At 35.2% G+C, this 21,463-nt stretch overlaps 3 protein-coding genes across 6 annotated transcripts in view; 2 read left to right on the top strand and 1 right to left on the bottom strand.

Annotated features, from left to right (window-relative positions):
* Nucleotides 1-3,888, top strand: part of LOC107687129 (uncharacterized) — a 7,228-nt gene extending 3,340 nt beyond the window's left edge. Inside the window, exons 5-9 of one of the 4 annotated variants that reach the window (XM_016484356.1) lie at nucleotides 375-418; nucleotides 2,226-2,297; nucleotides 2,409-2,471; nucleotides 2,701-2,733; nucleotides 2,820-3,888. In XM_016484356.1, coding sequence (XP_016339842.1) covers nucleotides 375-418; nucleotides 2,226-2,297; nucleotides 2,409-2,471; nucleotides 2,701-2,733; nucleotides 2,820-3,202 — 595 coding nt within the window. In that variant the 3' untranslated portion in view covers nucleotides 3,203-3,888. Of the gene's footprint in view, nucleotides 1-374; nucleotides 419-2,225; nucleotides 2,298-2,405; nucleotides 2,472-2,694; nucleotides 2,734-2,819 lie in introns of all 4 variants that reach the window. The other 3 variants (XM_016484354.1, XM_016484355.1, XM_016484353.1) reach the window with 3 other exon arrangements.
* A 564-nt stretch (nucleotides 3,889-4,452) lies between these two features.
* On the bottom strand, nucleotides 4,453-21,105 carry qars1 (glutaminyl-tRNA synthetase 1). Its single transcript, XM_016484349.1, has 23 exons — nucleotides 20,919-21,105; nucleotides 20,641-20,791; nucleotides 19,811-19,920; nucleotides 18,747-18,822; nucleotides 18,603-18,667; nucleotides 18,465-18,518; nucleotides 17,574-17,628; nucleotides 16,110-16,181; nucleotides 15,884-15,969; nucleotides 14,431-14,517; nucleotides 14,244-14,343; nucleotides 13,872-13,950; nucleotides 12,388-12,627; nucleotides 12,215-12,307; nucleotides 9,833-9,970; nucleotides 9,654-9,741; nucleotides 8,865-9,011; nucleotides 8,160-8,261; nucleotides 7,951-8,043; nucleotides 5,552-5,679; nucleotides 5,396-5,462; nucleotides 5,026-5,151; nucleotides 4,453-4,936 (listed from the first exon to the last, which is right to left on the bottom strand). Exons 1-23 carry the CDS (start codon nucleotides 21,027-21,029, stop codon nucleotides 4,886-4,888), a joined length of 2,319 nt encoding a protein of 772 aa, XP_016339835.1. The 5' UTR covers nucleotides 21,030-21,105; the 3' UTR covers nucleotides 4,453-4,885.
* The window catches only part of ogg1 (8-oxoguanine DNA glycosylase), a 7,803-nt gene continuing 6,454 nt past the window's right edge, over nucleotides 20,115-21,463 (top strand). Inside the window, exon 1 of the mRNA XM_016484352.1 lies at nucleotides 20,115-20,128. The gene's annotated coding sequence lies outside the window, so the exon portion shown is untranslated. The remainder of the gene's footprint in view (nucleotides 20,129-21,463) is intronic.

Genomic DNA, 21,463 nt, shown 5'->3' with positions numbered 1-21,463 from the left:
TGACTTACACAAATGAGGACAATGGAAGCAATCAAAATCAACAAAAGAGCAATGATACGCAAGTGCTATAACAAGTCTCAGTTAGCTTAACGCAGTACACGTAGCAAGGTTTTATTTTAATTATATAATAAATAAGAAGAAAACAGATAGAATAGAAAAAGAATAGAGCAAGCTAGTGTTAGAGGCCTTTTTTGCTTTTGTTATAATAATAATATAATAATAGTTTAATATATTTAATCCTAAATATTGTGATGTCTCTTAAGAATTGTATCATTTGACAAACTGAATTAAGCTTAAGAAGACAATATATGCAATATTTTTTTTATAAATATTATATATGAACATTGAATCATTTTTATTATATTTCATTACAGATTATACCACAAGCTTTTTCAGAAATCATGTGTTGAACCTGCAGGTGAGACAATTCTGGCAAATCTGGAGTACACACACACACACACATATATATATATATATATATATATATATATATATGCACATTGAGCACCTTTAGCAATGACTACATTCATAATACAGCATGGCATGTAAAATCTCTCTGTATTTTTAGGCTGAATAGCGATATACAATATATATCTTCTATATATTTTCTACAAAGTGAGGTAAATGTTGAGTTTTTTTTACATAGACTCACCATAGGTTAATGGAGCTGGCTTAGCACTGTGTCTCAGGTCAGACAATGTGCAAATGGAAGGCTATGAAAACAAATATAGTGAATGTATCTGTGTAGACTATAGGCTACAGCCTACATGAAGGGTTACGTTCTAACTTATACTACATATTACATTCTTAACAAAAAAACATCTGTTTTTAAGGCAGAAGTAAAAAAATTTAAATACATAAAAACCAAAGCACCACCCCATTTCAATAGTCCCTTTGCAGTTACTGACTGCTCTTATAAAAATACAATTACTTGTGCCATATGTAGAATTTTAGACTTACTTATAACAACACATTTGTCTAACAACAGATGTCTAACAAAATATATAATTTATTTTAGTCAGAAATACCTGTGCCATCATAGCTGGCTGTCAGGATGAGCCTTTATCCATCCATTCTCCAAACCGCTTACCCTCTCTGCATCCTTTATATAAAATGGAAATACACACGTCTTTCTAACACGTACAGATGAGTATATGCTGGTTATGAATGAAATGTGAATGAATTGTAAGGGTAAGGCATTTTAAACTATATGCTAATGAAGTATTAATAGCTATGTTTCCATCCACCTATTTTTAAGCACATATTTTGGAATTTCGCATAAAAAAACCACTGGATGGAAACGCCAAGATGTGCATAAATTCTAAAAATGCGCATAAAAACCTTATGCGCTCAACTGAGTAGGATAAACTTTTTATCCGATAAGAAAAAATGCGCATAAACTATGATGGAAACACATTTACCGAATAAATTCCTCCATGCGCATTGAAAAAGTCATGTGACTTTGCGCCATGAGACGGGATAACTTGACTAGCAGTGGACCGATCTCATTCACAGCATCTATATGTTGTTTTGGTCGTTCTGAAATGCCTGAGCAAAGTCTGTCGTCAAAGTATTTCTGTATAATTGTCTTACATGACTGCGTTCCCAAACAGCAGGCATCCACCTCCGAAAGCACTGACATTATTTATTGTGTTACGTCTGCTCGCTCTGAAGCACAAGTAATTTATTACATATGAAAATTATTATATTCAGTGGCTTCTCCTAGTTTTCTTCGAGATGTTTAGTGCTCTTTGACTCGTTGGATGGAAACGGTGCTTTATTCGCAAATGTTTTATGCGATATTCCAGTTTTGCGCATAAGTTAAATTCGCAACTTTGGATGGAAACATAGCTATTGAAGGCTTAAAATAAAGCATGTCTAATGTTTAGGACAATTTGGATATTGTACTTGCTTGCAACATCACACTACTCTATATTCATATACAGTAAATAGTAGTCTTGTGTTTTTGAAAAGATATTGCTATTTTTACAAAGTCATTATACTGCCCAGCCCACCTTTTTACTTAATTGTAACTCTTAGTTACACAAAAAATATGAGTGTGTGTATAAATAGGATATATACTTAAAATGTAAAAAGTGTTACAGATATATTCAAAATGTTTGCCTTTTTTATTTAAATTAAATCATATTATTTGCATGCAAATGCAGAAAACTGTTGTTTAATTCCATTTTTTTTTCTTGTGCAATATATGGGTGTCTGTTCAGGGAAGGACATTTCAGACGAGCTTTTTAAACCCTTAGAGTTGGAACAATCATGGGAGACAGCGGCAATGACAGGTGAACAGGAGCATATTTCACACACCTGCTGAAATGAAATGAGACTACATCAGTAATTGTCTATAAAGAGATACTGATTTCACAACATTGTCCTTTCTCTAAAACAAGCAGACGGACACACCGCATGCATTGAAGATGGAGTGTCTGTTGATGCTGTACCAATCATCACCACAGGTGAAGCAACTCATCTTTGGTCACTTTGTGAGACGCAGTTCACATGCATTATGTAGATATAAAACAGACCAGTCAAAATGTGCTTACTCTGGTCTTGTGACTCTGTATGTGAGCTGTGTCTCAGTGTTTTCTGAGATCAAGATTTAATATGGATGCAGACGTTTTGTAATGTGATTATTACATCGGCTATTACAGTATGTATACAAACTGTCTTTCTGTTTAGAAGCAGAGCATTTCACAGAAGACAATGAGCCAGGCCCAAGTACGTTATTTTCAAGCATCTTACATTAATCAGACTAAAACGGTTAACAGTCAACACAGTCATTATCATTGCATCTATTTGTTTAGGTGCAGCTGAAGAGGTCGTTGGGTCTTTAGATGGGCAGCTTGAGGAGATTTTTGGGATGCTGAAAAAGAAGCTGAATGAGGATGCAAGTTTTACACCGCCTATAAGAGCTTTTGTGTCCAGTTTCTTTCAGATAAAGACTGACAGTGCCCTTCAGGCATCACTCTTTTCCTTTGGTAAGACCACTCCGATAATCAATCAGATCAATGTACTACCAGCTACAGGTCCACGGAGGAGAGGGGCTTTGGCTGGACGAAGAGCTGTTGGCAGACCCCCGAAGAACTCAAGAAGAGAGCACCCATACTGCAACAGCAGATCCAACAACACTCCCCAAACTCTCACTTTCTGTTTGCAAGACAATAACACCCTTGAGAAAACAGACTAACCGTAGAGATCTAAAAATTGTTAAATCAGTAAGCCTTGAGAAGCTTGGTATGAACATCATGAAACCTGAGCATTACAAGAAGAAATCAGTGTTTACCCTATTTACTTTATAGTTTTGGACTTGATGTGCACGATTCAACAGTGCATGTTATAAGAGAAAGCATTCGTGGTTGTAATTTTGATCTTAATGTAATGACAGACTCCATTCAGGAATGAAACACCCACAAATCAACCAAAAATCAAGTTTCACCCTGTGTTTTTTTCCCCTCATTGAAAGTTCTGTCATATTATGTATAATAACTGCACCTATGCTGTCCAACATATATTTCAAGGTGTCCAGAGTAACTGTTACCTTTTTATTTAAACAGAGAAAATGTGCTTCTGATATCTCCATTGTCCAGACCCATGCAATGTGAATTACTGTCATATATGTCAGCCAAGTTTATTTATATCCAATACTGCATCAGGGCTCTCTGTGGTGGCGTTTTTAATGTGGCATAAATTCTGGTACAATGCGACAGATGTTATTTTGACAAAATATCACTTGCTGTCACAAAAAGTCATGGATTTTGAGTACCATGAATAGGATGGTTTAAATAAATAGTGTAGTTGTGTTTTGTAAACAATGTACAAATAGCTTGTTGTGCTATTTTCATCGGAAGACAATAAAATCCTGTTTAAAGTGTAGTTTTAGGATTAATACCTGCCTTTGTAAAGTACATTTAACAATAAACCTGTACAGTCATGATTAGTACCTATATAGCTGTGACTAAAATCATTTAGTTCTGCAGCCTCTTTAAATGCAGTTATCACAAAAATAGATATGTGACCCTGGAGCACAAAACCAGTCTTAAGTTGCTGGGGTATATTTGAAGCAATAGCCAAAAATACATTGAATGGGTCAAAATTATCGATTTTTCTTTTATGCCAAAAATCATTAGGATATTAAGTAAAGATCATGTTCCATGAAGATATTTAGTAAATTTCCTACCGTAAATATATCAAAACTTAATTTTTGATTAGTAATAAGCATTGCTAAGAACTTAATTTGGACAACTTTAAAGGCGATTTTCTCAATATTTAGATTTTTTTGCACCCTCAGATTCCAGATTTTCAAATAGTTGTATCTCGAACAAATATTGTCCGATCTTAACAAACCATACATCAATGGAAAGCTTATTCAGCTTTCAGGTGATGTATACATTTCAATTTCGAAAAATTGACACTTAAGACTGGTTTTGGGGTCATATATATTTTTTTTCAAAATTCACTAAAAGCAGGATGCCATATAGGGAACCTTTAATGTTTTATGAATCAGGACACCATAACCCTAATTTAATATTCTGTCTTAAGAATAGTTATGATTTTTCCAATAGAAATTTAAATAGATTTGCTTGTTGTCCACAAGAAAGGTGGATTATCCAAGAAAGCCATGCAGTTTATAATGCATTTCACATGTTAGCAACTGTTCCAACAAGCCATCAAGCCAGTCAAAATCTTTCATTTGTTTATTTCATAGATGCTATACAAAGGTTATACAAAACAGCCCAGCACTTGTACAGTACAGATAAAAAAGGCTTTACATAGTATGGATAGAATATGTTGAATTCCCTGGTTTATTTGATTTTATTAAAAACTGTGTTGTGATGCATAATGGCTGTGCAGCTTCTGTCTTGCAGTCCAGTCACATCTTTCCTGGGTCCTCCTTGAGCGTAACGGTTCTGTTGAACACCAACTGGGGAGAAAACGGTGACAAAGATGAAGCATTGTTTCCTCTACTGTACATTAATCTCTTTTAACATAATTGAGTGTTTCTAGACTCACCTTTTCAGATGTGCTATCAGGGTCCAGTGAGAAATAACCCACTCTCTCAAACTGAAACTTATCAAACACTTTGGCCTTGCCCACAGAATGGTCTACTAAGGCACATTCAATCCCTGTTAAGGAATTCTAAGAAGGACAAAAAAGGAAAAACAGATTAGTAAAACTATCAAATCTTTCAAAAAGTTGTAACCAATAAGAGGAATGTCTAAATGATTAGATTCATTCTCTGCAGTTGATGCTTTAGTTTAATATAGCATAAAAACATTAGTTTGTGGAGGTTAGGTAATCACTACTACCACTACTCATATACTTAGGGTTAGAAGTTTCTCAAATCTTCAGATCAAACATTTTATATAATGTATTCCCTTACAGGGTTAATGTCACTCAGGAATCCAGCAGGAACTTCAGCTGGGTCCTCTGGGTTTTTATGGAGAAACCTACAGACAGAAACGAGAGAGACCGAGGATGTGACAAAATATGATTAAAAGTAAAATTCTGGGGTTTGTCAATACTCAAGGAGACTTACAGTCTTTCATACAGGCGCACTTCACACCGCAGTGGATCGCTCACCCAGTGAATGAACGCTTTGGGCTTTTCTACAGAGTCTGAGCTGGCACACGTCACCTCTAGCTCACACACTTTACCACAGCCATCCTGACAGAAAAGGAAGATATTAAATAATATTGTCATTTATTTTGCGTTATTCAACAGTTAGTTCTGAGTTGACCCTTAATTTTGTCTGAACAAAAACAGTCCTGATGTACAAACACTGGAACATTTCACTGTTTGTGTCACTCCAGTTGTCTGTATTTGCACTCTTCGGTTTGCTTTGGTCTTTGCTTCAGTGGTGGGAATTTTTTTAGTGACTTTAGTGAATTGTTACACCAGTTGGTGGTGACAAGTGAATACAATATTGTTAGTCAATCATTAACTCAACTGATTTGCTCAACACACAGAGTTATTCAGGAATAAAACAATGAAATGAGGTTGATCAAATTTCATAATATATACTTGGACAATTTCACATTGAAATGTGTTTACATTTCACAATGAGTGTCACTTCTCACTCATAATAGGGAAGGTGGGCTTTAGCCTCTATTGTTTTTTGAACAGTGCATCAACTTGTGAAATGAGAGTTGGCAATAAATTAAATTACAATAACATTGAATATTAGTCATTATTACACGGCTCTGAATACTTGATTCTGATTGGTCAGTCGCGACATTCCGAGGTATGCTATCCCTCGTTATTACACGGCCCTGTGGAATACTTTATTCTGATTGGTCATTTGCGAATTACGAGGTATGCTATCCCTCGTTATGCTTGAACTATTTTTTCTTGGTGGAAGCTTTGCGTTTGTTTAGCTAATAAAATATTAAAACTCGATTCAAAATGGTGTACAATTATTTAATTATGTCATCCTGGTATCGCGGACTCCGCTCGTTTCATACAAACGCAGCTGCTGCCATTTTGCTGCGATTGTTTTGTACGCTGTAATGGATTATAAGAGAACTAACAAACTGGTAAGGTTTTAAAGCATTTTCGTCTTAATTCTTTTTAGGGCTGTCGCAATTCGTCGATTTTATTCGACTATTCGATTTTTACAAATCCTCGACTTCATTTTGCTGACGTCGACTAACCGGCAAAATAGTGGCGCATTTCACAGACGAGAACAGCTCAAACCCTCACTCTGAGGTTACACGTTTTGATGTCCACATATTCTTTTAATTACAGTGGCTGTAGCATTTCTGTCCTAAAGAAACGGCCAAATATTAAAGATTAAGTGGGCATTTTAATTAAATGGTGCTTGGTAAATATTAAACAAGTATTAGATCACACAGCAATGTGTAAAAATAATCATCAGGCCATTGGAGTTTTGTTCAATAAAACCATATGATTTCTTGCTTTTGGTACTTTATTTGAACGAATTAATTATTGCCTCATTGCTATTATATATGTATTTTAAGTAATTTTAGTCTATTGTTCAATTACATCTATTTTTATTACCACGAAATTAATTATAATTATAGGGCACTATGAAATCTGTTTTATTTCCAAATTCAGTTTTTTTCCATTTTCTATTTTCTATACTCCGTTTTAATGGTTAAATTGAGTCGAATTAATCTAATTAATTGAGTTTTACAGTTTTATCTTGACCAAATTCCATTTGAATGGTTTTATACAATTTTAATAATCAAAAGCATCTCCAATTCATTTATTTTATTTTTTCACGTTTTTTTTTTTTTTGATTTGGACTATGAGATGGACACTTGCTTCTTGCACTCAATGTTGCACTTTACTTTTGCTTTAAAAAAGGATTTCATAGAAATTTGGATTTCATTTGGTTTAATAAAATATAGTTTCATAAAATATTCGTAAGTAAAATAGTTGATTTTTTTGTGGGAAATTAATCATTTAGATTCATCGATAAATTAGTCGATAGATTAATCGTTAGTGGCAGCCCTAATTCTTTTATTGCCTTAATTATTTTTGTGGTGAAATGTTGTGTAATAAGTGGTTTGACTGCACCGTTTCCATTAAATGTCCGTCTAGTTTGAATTTGCTGCTTGCTCGCAACTGCTGTCTTCACGGAAGCTTTGCGTTCAAATATTTAAACTCAAATCAATATTTAGCGTCTAATTATTTACTTATGTGGCAAGTAGCCGTGGAATAAGCGGTATAATGTATCTGATCACCGTCGGGTTTATTCTGAGATAACAACTGGCTGGATGTACATTATCCCTTACATGTCTGTTATATGCCTTCATAATCACATTCTAAACCCATGACTAATTTTGCCTTCAAACCATGTAGGAATTGCAGTAATAACAAAGCTTTGACTGTTTATAAAAACTTGTTTAATGTGAACTAATCAAGTGAACCTAGTAGATCATGTGAACTACGGGAAAGTGAGTGGTCTTTCACCTTGATGACACGCTGTACAGAGATGACGTATCCTGCATGTCTCAAGCCTACTGGCTGATCTGGAGTCAGGCGCTTGTAGCCCTTCTCCATCACCTGCAGCAAATACACATAAAACAGCAAAAACAGGGTCAGCTCTGTTATATGGGATGCTAATTCAGTTCAAAACTGATCCATGTATGATTTTTTAAATCTTAAAAAAAAAAAAAAACCTCTCTGAAGTCACTCTGCTCAATAAAGATGGTCTTTGAGAAGGGAACCACGTGACTGCCCTTGGCTTCATTGGCTGGGAAGTCTGGGACTCGAACCTCCTTCTGAATAGAGGAGAAACAAAGCAGTGATCTACTGCAGTTATAAAAGTACATTTATGCACCCATCTAAATATCCTAAATTATAATTTACTGTTGTCCATAGCAACATTTCAGTGCTACCTACAGTAAAGACAACTAGCAACTACAGTAAATGACCTCAGAGGTACAGTATTATTTTTAATAATGAGCACAGATCTATAAAAAGAAAGAAAGAGCTGAATGACGGGAAACTAAAATGACCTTACATTGATACTATGTACTAATTAATGGAAAAAGCAACACATTATTTAAATAGAAATAAATACTATAACATTGTTTCAGTGTTTGTCTTTTTGCAACGGAGATTTTATGTGTTGTAGCAGACCATTCTTTTAACGTAAGCTTTTAGCTAAACTAGTTAGATTTAACCTCATTAAATTTAATTACATTTACTCATTAAAATATTAATTAAATTCATATTTAAATTTTCATCAGTTTATTTATTTGATAAGTAGCCACTTAATAAGCAGAATAATTGACTTGCAGTCAGTCATTGCAGCAAAACTGACTGGCTAGCTGTATATTGTTACATGTAATGAACACTTATGAACTTCTGCATGTGTTCACCTGTGCATTGGTTGGCAGGTTGGTGATGGTGACTTTGAGGGGCTCGAGTATGGCCATGGCACGAGGAGCGGTGTCATTAAGCACCTCCCTAACACACGACTCCAGCAGGTGCGGCTCCATGGTGGTCTGCGCAACAGTCACACCCACCTAAAAGAGAACAAGAGATGCTGACAGAGGGTAACCATTTCTAATAGTTGTTAACCAATACATCAGTAATGGATAAAAGGGCCAACATCTGGTATTCTTTAATTATAAGCACCAGCCATTGAGTTTTCCTGTTAGACAGTTTAGCGTTGAAAGCAAGACTATTTAAACTTCCACAGTCAAGCAGAGATGCACACAACTTCTATTAAACAATATAACAATTTTAATATTTTGTTGATATTTGGCAAATAAGCAGCTATATCATTTGAGCAAGTCTTTGAATGGCTATTAAAGATTTAATTGACCTAGCAAACTTTAACAAATCCAGCTATTAGATCAGTGGTTCTCAACCTTTACTCCAAGCCCCTTACATAAATAAAAAAGTAAAAAGTTTTGGTTTATATTATTTAATTTAAAATCTATCAGTGATTAATAGGTGATCAGCTGGATTTTCCAATTTTACTTATTATCATCATCAGAAACCAGTATCGGTGGACCTCTAGTGGTGATCGTTAGCTCATGCTACCATTCAGTCTTTCACATACTATATGTTGATTTGTACTACTTGTGACATAATACAATGCCACACCATTTTTCTTTTGTTTTTGCATGTTTTTTTTCTCTCTCTCTCTCTCTCTCTCTTACCCGGGCACAGAAATTGTTAATAGCTTGTGAAGGGAACCCACGTCTCCTGAGAGCTGTGAGGGTAAAAAGTCGTGGATCATCCCAATCTCTGAAAAATACAATAAAAGAGGCCAACACATTACAATGATTTCTAGTTCACAATTAAATGACCCACAAAAAAAATTGTATGTACGCGTTACCTAACAATTCCTGTTTCCACCAGTTTAATGATCTTCCTCTTGGAAACAACAGTGTAAGTGAGATTGAGTCGGCCATATTCCCACTGCACCGGGCAGTACAAATCCAGAGCATTACACAACCAGAAATATGAGGATCGTCTGAGAGAGAGACAAAAACAGGCATTTAGTATATACAGCAATGTTATATTAGTAAAAATCCTACTTCATTTTCATAGAGAAATTAATTTTTCAAGATAATGTACAAATATTTTAACACTGACTTACTACTGGGTGCTCTAAAGTTTGCTGTTTAAAACATATTCTGAACATTATTTCAACTTCATTAAAAAAAGTTGTCCTTAATTGCAAATGTATATGGATCACTGGAGCCCTGAATGCTGACTGGACAATGCAGTGTTCCAGTGAACTAAACTACACAATATGGTACTCTGTATATCACTGCATAACAGTTTACATTTATATGCACATCGTCTGTAGTACAAACAACGTATAAGCTCATGTGAACTTCAGGTCTTTAATATATAAATTTATTTTGAGGTGTAAATTGCATAAAATATATAATACTTAGAACATTTTAATTATGTTGCTAGCGTTAGCCACGCAACTGGCCGCAATTGTAGTCAATTGCAAATGTGCAGTGTGTGCTGTCAAGTTTGTGCAAAACCCAACCTAAAAAAAAAACATGAATCACACAAGTGAATCACAAGTTTTCAACCATGTTCCCGAAACCTCATGACGGTGCACATTTTGCATGTCTCCTTAATCAAACCCACACCTGATTCAGACTCCAAGACCTGAAATGGGTGTGTAAAAGGAGACATTAAAAATGTGCAAGGTTCAGGAGGCTCCAGGAACAGGGTTGAAAACCACAATATTAAAGTATATTACGTATCCAAGTTCATTTTGAAATCCATATCGAGAAAAAGAATGGAAAAAAAAAAATATTCCAGAACAAAGCCTGCTAAATAAGTGAACCGTCCCTGATACTTCGATAAATCAAGTTTTATTAATTGATGAATACTTTGATAAACCAATATGTGACCCTGGATCACAAAACCAGTCATAAGGGTCGATTTTTTAGAAATTGAGATTTATACATCATCTGAAAGCTGAATAAATTAGCTTTCCGTTGATGTATGGTTTGTTAGGATAGGACAATATTTGGCTGAGATACAACTATTTGAAAATCTGGAATCTGAGGCTGCAAAAAAATCTAAATATTGAGAAACTCACCTTTAAAGTTATCCAAATGAAGTTCTTAGCAATGCATATTACTAATCAAAAATTAAGTTTTGATATATTTACGATAGGAAATTTACAAAATATCTTCATGGAACATGATCTTTACTTAATATCCTAATGATTTTTGGCATAAAAGAAAAATCTATAATTTTAACCCATACAATGTATTTTTGGCTATTGCTACAAATATACCCCAGCGACTTAAGACTGGCTTTGTGCTCCAGGGTCACAAATAGATTCTTAAATTCCAAGATTGATCTTTTCAGTTGATGAGTGAACAAAATTTCACTAAACATTATTCGTAGTGTGCAGATAAAATACCTATAATCATTTAACATTTTGCCACATCCCTTTTCTTAAAAAATAGCTTAAAGGCTGAAATGTGAGGTTTCAGTTTTTGGTCAAAACTTTATATGAACATGAAGTACATGCGAGTAGATAACATGCTATGCTCTAAGTTACCCAACCAACATATTTTGTTCATTCAAAATTCATCCATCAGTGTTAATGTTATTATTTTAAAGTTTATGCAAACACAAAGTGCATGGCGCTGCTAATTTTATTTGTTGGTTTGGTGAATGATTTCATTGTGTGTATCAGTACTTGATTTTTGGTGACTGAACATTTTTACAATACCGTAACGATTCTGATAATCCTTTGGCGATCATTTTGATCACTATAATTGAGTTTCATACCGTTTCAGCTCTACACATATTGCTTACCCCAAGAAAGTCAATTAATGTTCATACACTTGTTAGTCAACTAGAAACAAAATTGCTAGAGAATTTTGCTAAATATACTACATAATCATTATATATTTACTTAACCTTTTAGTGAAGTTTTATTTAATGCATGTTTGAATAAATTTATCATGAAAATAGGTTATTACAGTCACAATTAAAACGTTTATTTTTCAACTACAAATTAAAGTAGAAACAATTATATCTTTATATATAAAAACAGCCTTATATGCAATTAAAATGTTTGTAAACAACTCTTTTTGATGGTTGATTATTATATCTAAAAAGCTGTTAAATTAGATGGTTTGGGTTTGTTAGTTTTAACCTTTAAAGTAATGTACCAACTGTACAGTTTACAGCTTTAGTTGAAAGAGATTTTTTTTAATTAATGTTGACATACCTGGACTGAAACTCTTTGGTGCACAGTGAGTGTGTGATGTTCTCAATGGAGTCACACAGACAGTGTGTGTAATCATACGTTGGGTATATGCACCTGTGCACAGGACATAAGAAAGAATGGCATAACGATAATAAACAAAGATCACACCACGTGAGCGAAATAAAGTGTCTTACCAAGTGTCTCCTGTCCTGTGGTGTGGCGTGTATTTGATCCGGTACGCCACAGGGTCCATTTTTCCATCTTCCATCACCATCTTCATTCTGAGAGTGACTTCTCCCTCTGCAAACATGCCCTTTCTCATCCTGTCAAACAAAAGCAAAGATTCTTCCACGGGTCGCTCTCTCCAGGGGGAGGGAGGGATGTTGTGACCCTTGAGTTCCTCTCCACGCTGGTGGCACATGTACGCATGACCCCTGACACACAAACAAAAAGGAATCATTAGTCTATCATATAAACCACATTCAGATCCAGCACACATTAATGTCACCGCTCTGGTAATTTCACTGCTCTAAAAACAACAAGGCAACACAGTATAACACCAAGTCAATTAAACATCAAGGATATTGATCTATCCAGTTAGGAAGCATAAGTGATTGTGAATCAGTAGCCACATTTACATGGACACTTTTTGTTTTAATCAGAAAGAAATCATTCCGACTGATAAATCCAAAAACAGTGTTTGCACTGCCGTTCAAAAGTTTGGGATCAGTTTTTTTACGTTTAAAAAAAAAAAAAGTTAATGGAGTCTCTTATGCTCATCAAGGCTGTGTTTATTTGATCAAAAACAGAACAAAACAGTAATATTGTGAAATATAAATATTATTACAATTTCTAATATTGGTTTCCTTTTTTAATATACTTTAAATTATTATTTATTTCTGTGACGCACTACTAGAATTTTCAGCATCATTACTCCAGTCTATATATAAACCTATATTATTTTAAAATAACTATAAATAAAGTTCATTTAAAGGAAAAACAATACTTATTTTCACCTTGTATTTAGCACATTTATATAACACCTCAAACACACAAAGAATCTGAATGAAATCATGGTTGCGTCACAGTGGACAGAAGTTCAGTTCTCTTGAATACGGTTCTGATTTCATAATGAGATTATACAGATAGCTGCTGGACTTCATACAAACATCACATGTTTTTTCATGCTCTTTTGCCCCTTGTTTTGCAGCACTAAGCAGGAAAATAATTCACAAGACTATCTGTTTCTGTAATATATATATATATATATATATATATATATATATATATATATAAAAAGAAAACTTATTTTAAATAGCAATAACATTTCACAAAATTATTTTTTTTCTGTATTTTTCATCAAATAAACGCAGCTTTGATTAGCATAAGAAACAGCTTTAAAAAAAATCTTACTGATCCCAATCTTTTGAACGGCACTGTACATTAACGCTAAATATAGTGATTGGTTTATGTGCATGTTTATTTCACATGCTTCAAATCGGATTTAATCTTTTGACGTCCACACTGCACACATATACTGAATTTCCCGCTGTTTTCACATACTTTCGCATCCTCCTTTATATTATCTTTTAAAGTAAAAGTTTACCAAATTCATTACTATGAAAGAAAGTCTAAAAAAATCATGCAAAGCCCTGAGGCGTCAGATTTGTAATCCCACCTGCAAATGAGATCAACAGCAAGATCGTAGAGAAGCTGGAAGTGATCAGAGGCGTGTGTGACAGAGAATGGTTTGTACCCTGAGTGAGAGAGAAGAACAAACAAGCAAACATCCATGTGTGAAGAAAGCTCTTTAATGGAAAAGTTCGCATTTGAAACACTGTAATATTTGTCATCCAATACAAAGCCCTTTCTTTTTCTTTTTCCTTTTAAATCTAAAATGTTTAAATGCATAATGCATTGGAAGCACATACTGCTGTAAAGGGTGGTACAGCAGGCATTAAGTTTCTGCTCTTCATGTTTGAGTAAATCAGCTGTAAACAGCAATCAGGTTTAGCCTGACTGCTCAAGCAAGTCAGATCTTAACACTCACCAAGCCACTCCACCATTTCTTTGATGGCAGTAAAGTACTTCTCCTCCTCTTTCTCTGGGTTTGTGTCGTCATACCGCAGGAAACAGATGCCATTATTGGCCTTCAAACAGACATGTCAGAAAGGAATTTATTTGTTAGACATGGTTCATATGAGTGAGTCTGTGTGTGTGTGTGTGTGTGTGTGTACCTTGGCAAAACCAAAATTGAAATTGATTGCTTTGGCATGACCAATATGCAGAATCCCATTAGGCTCAGGGGGAAAACGGGAGCGGACCTACAAAGAAGTGGAGGAAAAGCGGGATTCGGATTTAAACAAAATATTCAGTCAATATGAATTAACTCAGTTTAGTTACTTAATTCATGTTCCTGGTCTTATTGTGCGCACTTCATCAGAGACAATAATTCAAAAGATAAAAAACCAGTGATGAACCAAAATTAAAATTCTGGTCGGAGACCAAAATTAGGATGTCATCTTTAAAGGGGTCATCAGGTGCAAAATTCACTTTACAAGTTGTTTGAACATAAATGTGTGTTGAAAGTGTGTGTACACATCCACCCTATAATGATACAAAATCCACCCAGTGGTTATTTTAAAATCCCCTTTCTCAAATCAGGCTGTTCTGAGATTCCTGTCAGAATGACGTAGTTCTGCACAGGGGGCCACGATAGTTGATTGACACTAGCGTCTTACCTTAGACCCGCCCACTCACAGTGTGAGCTGTCATCAGTCCGCCATTGTGTCAAATCCGGTGCAGGGGAAGACAAGATGTTTCAGATTAAGCGATTGAGGTGTTTTGTTGTTGGATGTAAGAATGAATATAGCAGTCGTCATTTACTCCCGACATCTGAGCCGCTGAAGACGCAGAGGATTAACGTTACTTTCGTTTCTGAAGGGATTGCGATCCCGATCTGCCTAAATGCGTTTATGTTCGCGCGAATCATTCTTACTACAGAAGAAGTGAGTATAAGGGTTTTTTAAGAATCTTTGCAAATCGCCTTTCCTAATAATGTGCTAGTTAGCCAGTTTCGCAGCTAAAGTTTACCGACTCATGAAAACAGCTCCTCACCCAACGGATGAGAGGGGCGGGGTCAGCAGAGCTCATTAGCATGTAAAGCAACATGGACTAGAATGGCTTGCTGAAAACAGCTGATTTTGATGGTAAAAAAGTGTGTGTTTTACACTACCATTGAGAAATTTTAACCAAAGTATGTTATAGACTTTTCATTAAGACCCTAAAGAGTCATATCAACTTGTGAAAAATGGGCATCCGATGACCCCTTTAATAATTAGGTTTCTACTCTAATTAGGTGTTGAATTATAAACATTTAAACAGTGACTGTAATAAAAAACATGTTTTCATGACAGATTTAGTCAAACATTAACTATATTGAATAATGAATAGAACAGGCTAAATAAAAATATAATTGCAATAACTGAAATTTCAGTATCGGCCGAAAATTTTCGGTTGTTGAAATAGCACATCACCACAAAAAAAACCAAAAAACTTTATCTTCTTAATCTTTCATCAGAATGTAATAACCTCTGCCACCTCTGATGACACCTAGGCCACGCAGGATAAGTATAATGTTAACCAAAAGACTTTTAAGCATCATTTAGTAAACTTGCATGCAGGTCATACCTGTCCTCCAGTCTCTTCCAAGTGCTTCTTCAGCAAATTCATGGTGTTGGACGTTACAACATAACCCTCGGTCTTGTAATTCTCCCCTAAAGAGAGAGAACAATAAACCACATGATTTACTTTTAGTAAATTTTCTCCTGATGGTGCATTGTACAGAACTGTGCATACAGTGGTTCTGTTTCAAACTCTAGGAAGCTGCCAATGATCAACAAGTCAACAGTCTCACCTGGCTTATGGAACTTGAGCGCCTCTCCTCTCAGCTGCTCCATCAGTGATTTCCCCTCTGTGTTCGCTTCGCCTACAAAGAGAAAATAGATTTTATGAAGAAAAAGTTTGGGTTCCAGGTTGCTTCTGTCCCTCTATTTTTAATCAAATATTAAGTCATCACAAAATGAATCCATATAAATGGAGTGGTTTAAAGGGGTCATATAATGTTGCTAAAAAGAACATTATTTTGTGTATTTGGTGTAATGAAATGTGTTTATGCGGTTTAAGGTTAAAAAAACACATTATTTTCCACATACTGTACATTATTGTTTCTCCTCTATGCCCTGCCCGCCTTTCTGAAACCCGTTGATTTTTACAAAGCTCATCGTTCTGAAAAGCGAGGTGTGCGCTGATTGGCCAGCTATCCAGTGTGTTCTGGAACAGTGTTGTAAATACAACTTAAGCACTGATTTCTAGTCGTGTCCTCTTTTGGAAGACCAAACAAAGTAGTTTTGCTTTCACAACAAAACACAGCATCTCCACAACATGGCGACAATACTACAGCGAGAATAAAAGTTACGCCTTCTTTCGTTGCGTGAATATTTGGGCGGTGTTATGCAAATCTTCCCACACAGTGACGTAGACATGTGGGGGCGTGTTTAAACGAGGCATTTTAGGAGAGCATGGACAAGTCTTAACTTTTATAAAGAATATCTCTTTGGGTTTGAGACTTTAGTCTTTGCAAATTTAGGGATCTTATCTATTCACGAACAGCTTGTAACACTCCAAAGAGAAAGGAAAACTTGAAATAGCATCATATGACCCCTTTAATCCAAGTATTGTGAAGAGATATGATAGCTGTATATGATGAGCAGATTTAATTTAGGCTTTTTAGATGATCTCTTTAAAAGAACTGTTTGCCAAAAAAATTTAATTTTTGTCATCATTTAGGCTACGTCTGCACTAATCCCGATACTTTTGAAAGTGCATCTGTTTCTCTCCGTTCTGTCCACAGTGAGACTGTGTTTTTATCCAGTGAAAACTGAGCTTTTCAAATACACTCTCTGAAGTGGATAAATTTGAAAACTCTGTTTCTGCATTGTAGTGTTGACTGTGAAAACGGAGTTTTTTTTTTTAAACAATGACACGTTTAGTCATGTGATGCATATTGTAACGACAAACATCTCTGTTTATACTGATATGTGCCTGTTATGTGCTAATCACTTTCATTCTAATATGCTGATTTATTATCAAAGTTGGAAACAGTTGTGTTGCTTAATATTTTTGGAACCTGTGATACTTTTTTCAGGATTCTTTGATAAATAAAAAGTTTAAAAGAACAGCATTTTTTCAAAATAGAAATCTTTTGTAACAATATACACTACTGTTCAAAAGTTGAAAATATTAATTAAGAAATCACAAAAGAAGAGTCACATTAAAGTGATGAGAAAAAAAAAACGTCTCATAGGTTTCTTCGTCTTACCATTTACAACCTGCTCAATCTTCACATCTTTCTCTGCAGCTTTGGGTTTGGCAGCCTGTGATAAGAGAAAAAAACATTTCACAGCAGCATGGCTCACATAGCAACAAAAGAAATGTCTGTTACTCGTTTTAAACCAGCATGCCAGCGGTGTGGCCAAAACTCGCCCTGTTCTGTGCATGCCTCAGAAGGAACAACTGTTAAACCCGTTTTTGTTGTTCTTGCCCGACAACAACAACAACAACTCAATCTGGCATGAAACATATGCATGGTATGGAGGTTAGATGCCCACAGTAACGTATCTACCCGGTGGGACATAATTTAGCATACACAAATTGTGATGTCATTCATATTAAAAGGTTAATAGATGGTTAATTAATGCATTACAATTTAACTAAACCGGTTAGATTTTAGTTAACTAAATCTAATTTATTCGACTAAAACTAGACTAAAACCAAAACAACTGAGATTATTAAAATATGACTAAAATTAAATGGCATTTTATTCAAAAGACTGACTAAAACTAAATCAAACTTTGCTGTCAAAAGTAACACACACAGAAAGCACCTGGAGAACAGTGTGATTAGTTCGGTCTCAGATTAAAGCGTTTTTTTAATATCAACTGCACATTAGTACATTACTTCACAACTAACTGCTACATCAAGACAAATTACTTTGGAAGTCTAAAACCAGGAATAAGACTTGCAATCAAGGACTGCAGTGATGCAGCAGTTTTGGTACAACATAACCTGCCTATATACTGCTACATCACCGTGGAAAATGTTATGAGAGATTTCATTTTGTTGTGGTTTGCAACAGATCCTCACCAGCACTGTTTCAGTAGAAAAGGGGTTATGTGTGTGCCACAAGAAAACCGAGACAGTAAAAATATACCTTGGGCTTTTTCTCCAGATCTGCCTCAGTTTTTGGACCCAGAAAGTGCAGCACCTGAGAAACAATGCAAAGTTTCAGTGCTCATACACACAATGATTTGGACTGATTTGAGCAAGGTAGTAAAACTGTCACACAAACCTGCATATCCACTTCATTCTTGACCATCTTCCCATCAGCCCATTTGAGAGCAGTCCTGGCCTCACCTGAAGAGCACAAACCGAAACTGTTCCTCAGCAGCACCACACATGACTGTATTCACACACATATGATATGCTGCCTCACCCATGAGTATCCCCATGTTAAAGCGATATCTCTCTGCCAACAGCTGATCTTTGTGCTTCCTGATAATCAATTCAACCTGTGGGATTATTAAATTATTAATGTCAATGACAGATTAGAACTCATGAAGCGCTAATTGTTTAACGGTTCTTTTAATTCTTTCAAATAAATAATAGACAACTACATAAATTATTCTGGTCACACTTGGGATTAGGGTCCAATTGTCACTCTTAACTAACCATTAACTAACTATACTTTTGCCTCATACTCCTAATTACTGTTTATTAATACTAAGTAAAGTAGTTGTTGACAATTAAGTTGGGTAGGATTCAGAATTGGGTAGGATTGAGGATTTAGAATAAGGTCTTGCGGAATAAGACATTAATATGTGCTTTTTAAGTAATAATAAACAGCCAATATCCCAGTAATATTCATGCAAATAACCAACTAGTTAATAGTGAGAATTGGACACTACAGTGTTACCAATATTCTGATTAACTCACCATTTCAAGTAAGAAGGTTACATGAAAAGCATGCATTTTAAGGTTAGACTTTAAATTTTGATGTTAAATCCACTATTGTATTGTATTGTATATAAATATTGTCTATACACAGTATTAAGCTCAATTACATAAGAAGTAACTGTAATTAAATTACAGAAGAAATAAGAGTAATCCCTTACTTTACCTTTTCAAGGGAAAAGTAATTAAATTACTTAGTAACTAGTTACACCCACTGCCATTTCAATCCTTGGCCACTATATAAACAATTAAAAATAAATATGAGAACAAAGACACATCATTCAGATGAACCTGGTGTTTCTCATTATCATCATAAACTTTTGATTAAAAAAAGCTTTTGGTGAAACACTGGAGCAGACAGCAAAGGAAAAGCAGTCAACAAATGTCCAGCATACATAGGAACTTTGTAAAAGTATCTCAGTTTTCATCTAAAAAAAGTCATTACATTCTGAAATTAGTAATAATAAAAATAAGTAGAAGTGTTCAGTTTTTGATTGCCATATTTTATCTCCTGCACGTCTGCACTCACACCTCAAAAAACCTTACCACATCCTCTATCTGCTCAGGTGTGACCATCACTCCCACGCCACAGGCAGCCTCAAACTCAAGTCGATCCATATTCTCCTGAGGGTGGCTTTTTATAAAGTCCAACGCCGCTGAGAAACATATCAGAAATAAAAATGTCAGCAAATTATTGAAGCCCTCTAAACCATGACAAAGAGTGCCGCTAATGAGCACTAACATCATATGGTGGTTAATTTATTAGTGCTGATAGATACAGATATTTCTGACAATCTAATCTTCTTTTATAAAGTTTTCTCTTCACATTTATGTTTGTGTTTTCTTTTCAACTGTACAAATTATGTTGATATCTAGTGTCTAATAAATCTCGCCAATGTCAACCAGTTGCATGTCTTGTTTTCGGTTTCCCGCAATCATGATTACTGTGTAAATGCATTCACTTTGCATTGAAAAGTCACACAATCACAGCTGAATTTAACTGGCTTATACTTATGTGAGGGGTGCCCTTATTGTAAACCCTCTTAATCTCATTGATAACAGTAAGAACAAGAACTATGATTAATTTTTATACTAATTAAGGCATCTTTTTACTTTTCTCTTTCACGTTCCTTTTATATTATTTTCTTCAATGAAGTGCTGTTTGTTTTCTTGCAATAAAAATAATATTACCGTCATTTAAAAACTAACAGTTTTATTAGAAATGCACAAAACATATGCACCATTTTGATAATCGTCAAATAAAATACATTTAATTTAAAAAGTGTAACTAATTTTACTGATCTCTACATATAGAACACAAAACATTATTGGAGGAAAAAACCCAGAGTGACAGAAGAGTAAAGACAATCAGATACCTGACAGCTGCAGTTCTGAGGTTATTTTTCGTGTAACGATGTATTTTGTGAGGAAAGACAGTCGATTGTAGTCTTTGAGTCGTGTCACCATATTATACAGCAGAGTGCCTGCAGTCTTATCAATGCTAGCGGACCCCAGCAGCCCTTGAGCCTGAAAAATAAACAGTAACATCAGCAATAATATTACAAGTCTTTTCCAAATACTTATTGTAAATCTAACGAGTAAAGAAACTGTCACGTAAGTTCTCTAGAGGCTGGTGAGGTTGGCAGCTATGTACCTGTTCGATAGCCTTCTTGAATGTTGATGAGAGTGCTTCATTTTTCAATGTTTCCTTAGCTTTCTGCTCACTAAGGCCAACTGACATGAAGATAGACACCGCGTCCGCCATTTCTCTTCCTGCACACACGCCGGTTTACCCTTGCGCCAGCCCCGCAGGAGCACAGCCCTCAGCAAGCGTGCATTCGGATTGGAACGAACCATGATTCTCCAATCAGATTTGTGCATCCTTCCACCAATAATCGGTGCGCTTCTGTTGACACACAGTTGCATCAGTCGAGCATTGTCACGTGAAGTGCAACACATTGTTAATAAATAAATATCTTTAAATGTTTTGAACTAAGTTATGTAAAGGACCTCTAGGACAGTTTAGCTTCGCTGATGTAACGTTAAGTGTAAACGCCCAGGGATCCATGAACGTTTTAGGACATTTAGAAGAAACCTTAGCAGCCCAGACGTTCTCTCTTAATGGTTCTCTCTAATGATCTATTTAAATAGTTAATTGTCATATTTTAATTATTTACTGTTTATTTATTTTCTGTGGAC

Source organism: Sinocyclocheilus anshuiensis, unplaced genomic scaffold, assembly GCF_001515605.1.
Source record: "Sinocyclocheilus anshuiensis isolate Anshui unplaced genomic scaffold, SAMN03320099.WGS_v1.1 scaffold1203, whole genome shotgun sequence".
NCBI lineage: Eukaryota > Metazoa > Chordata > Actinopteri > Cypriniformes > Cyprinidae > Sinocyclocheilus > Sinocyclocheilus anshuiensis.
Note: the sequence above shows the minus strand (reverse complement) of the source record. Positions and strands in the feature narration are given on the sequence as shown.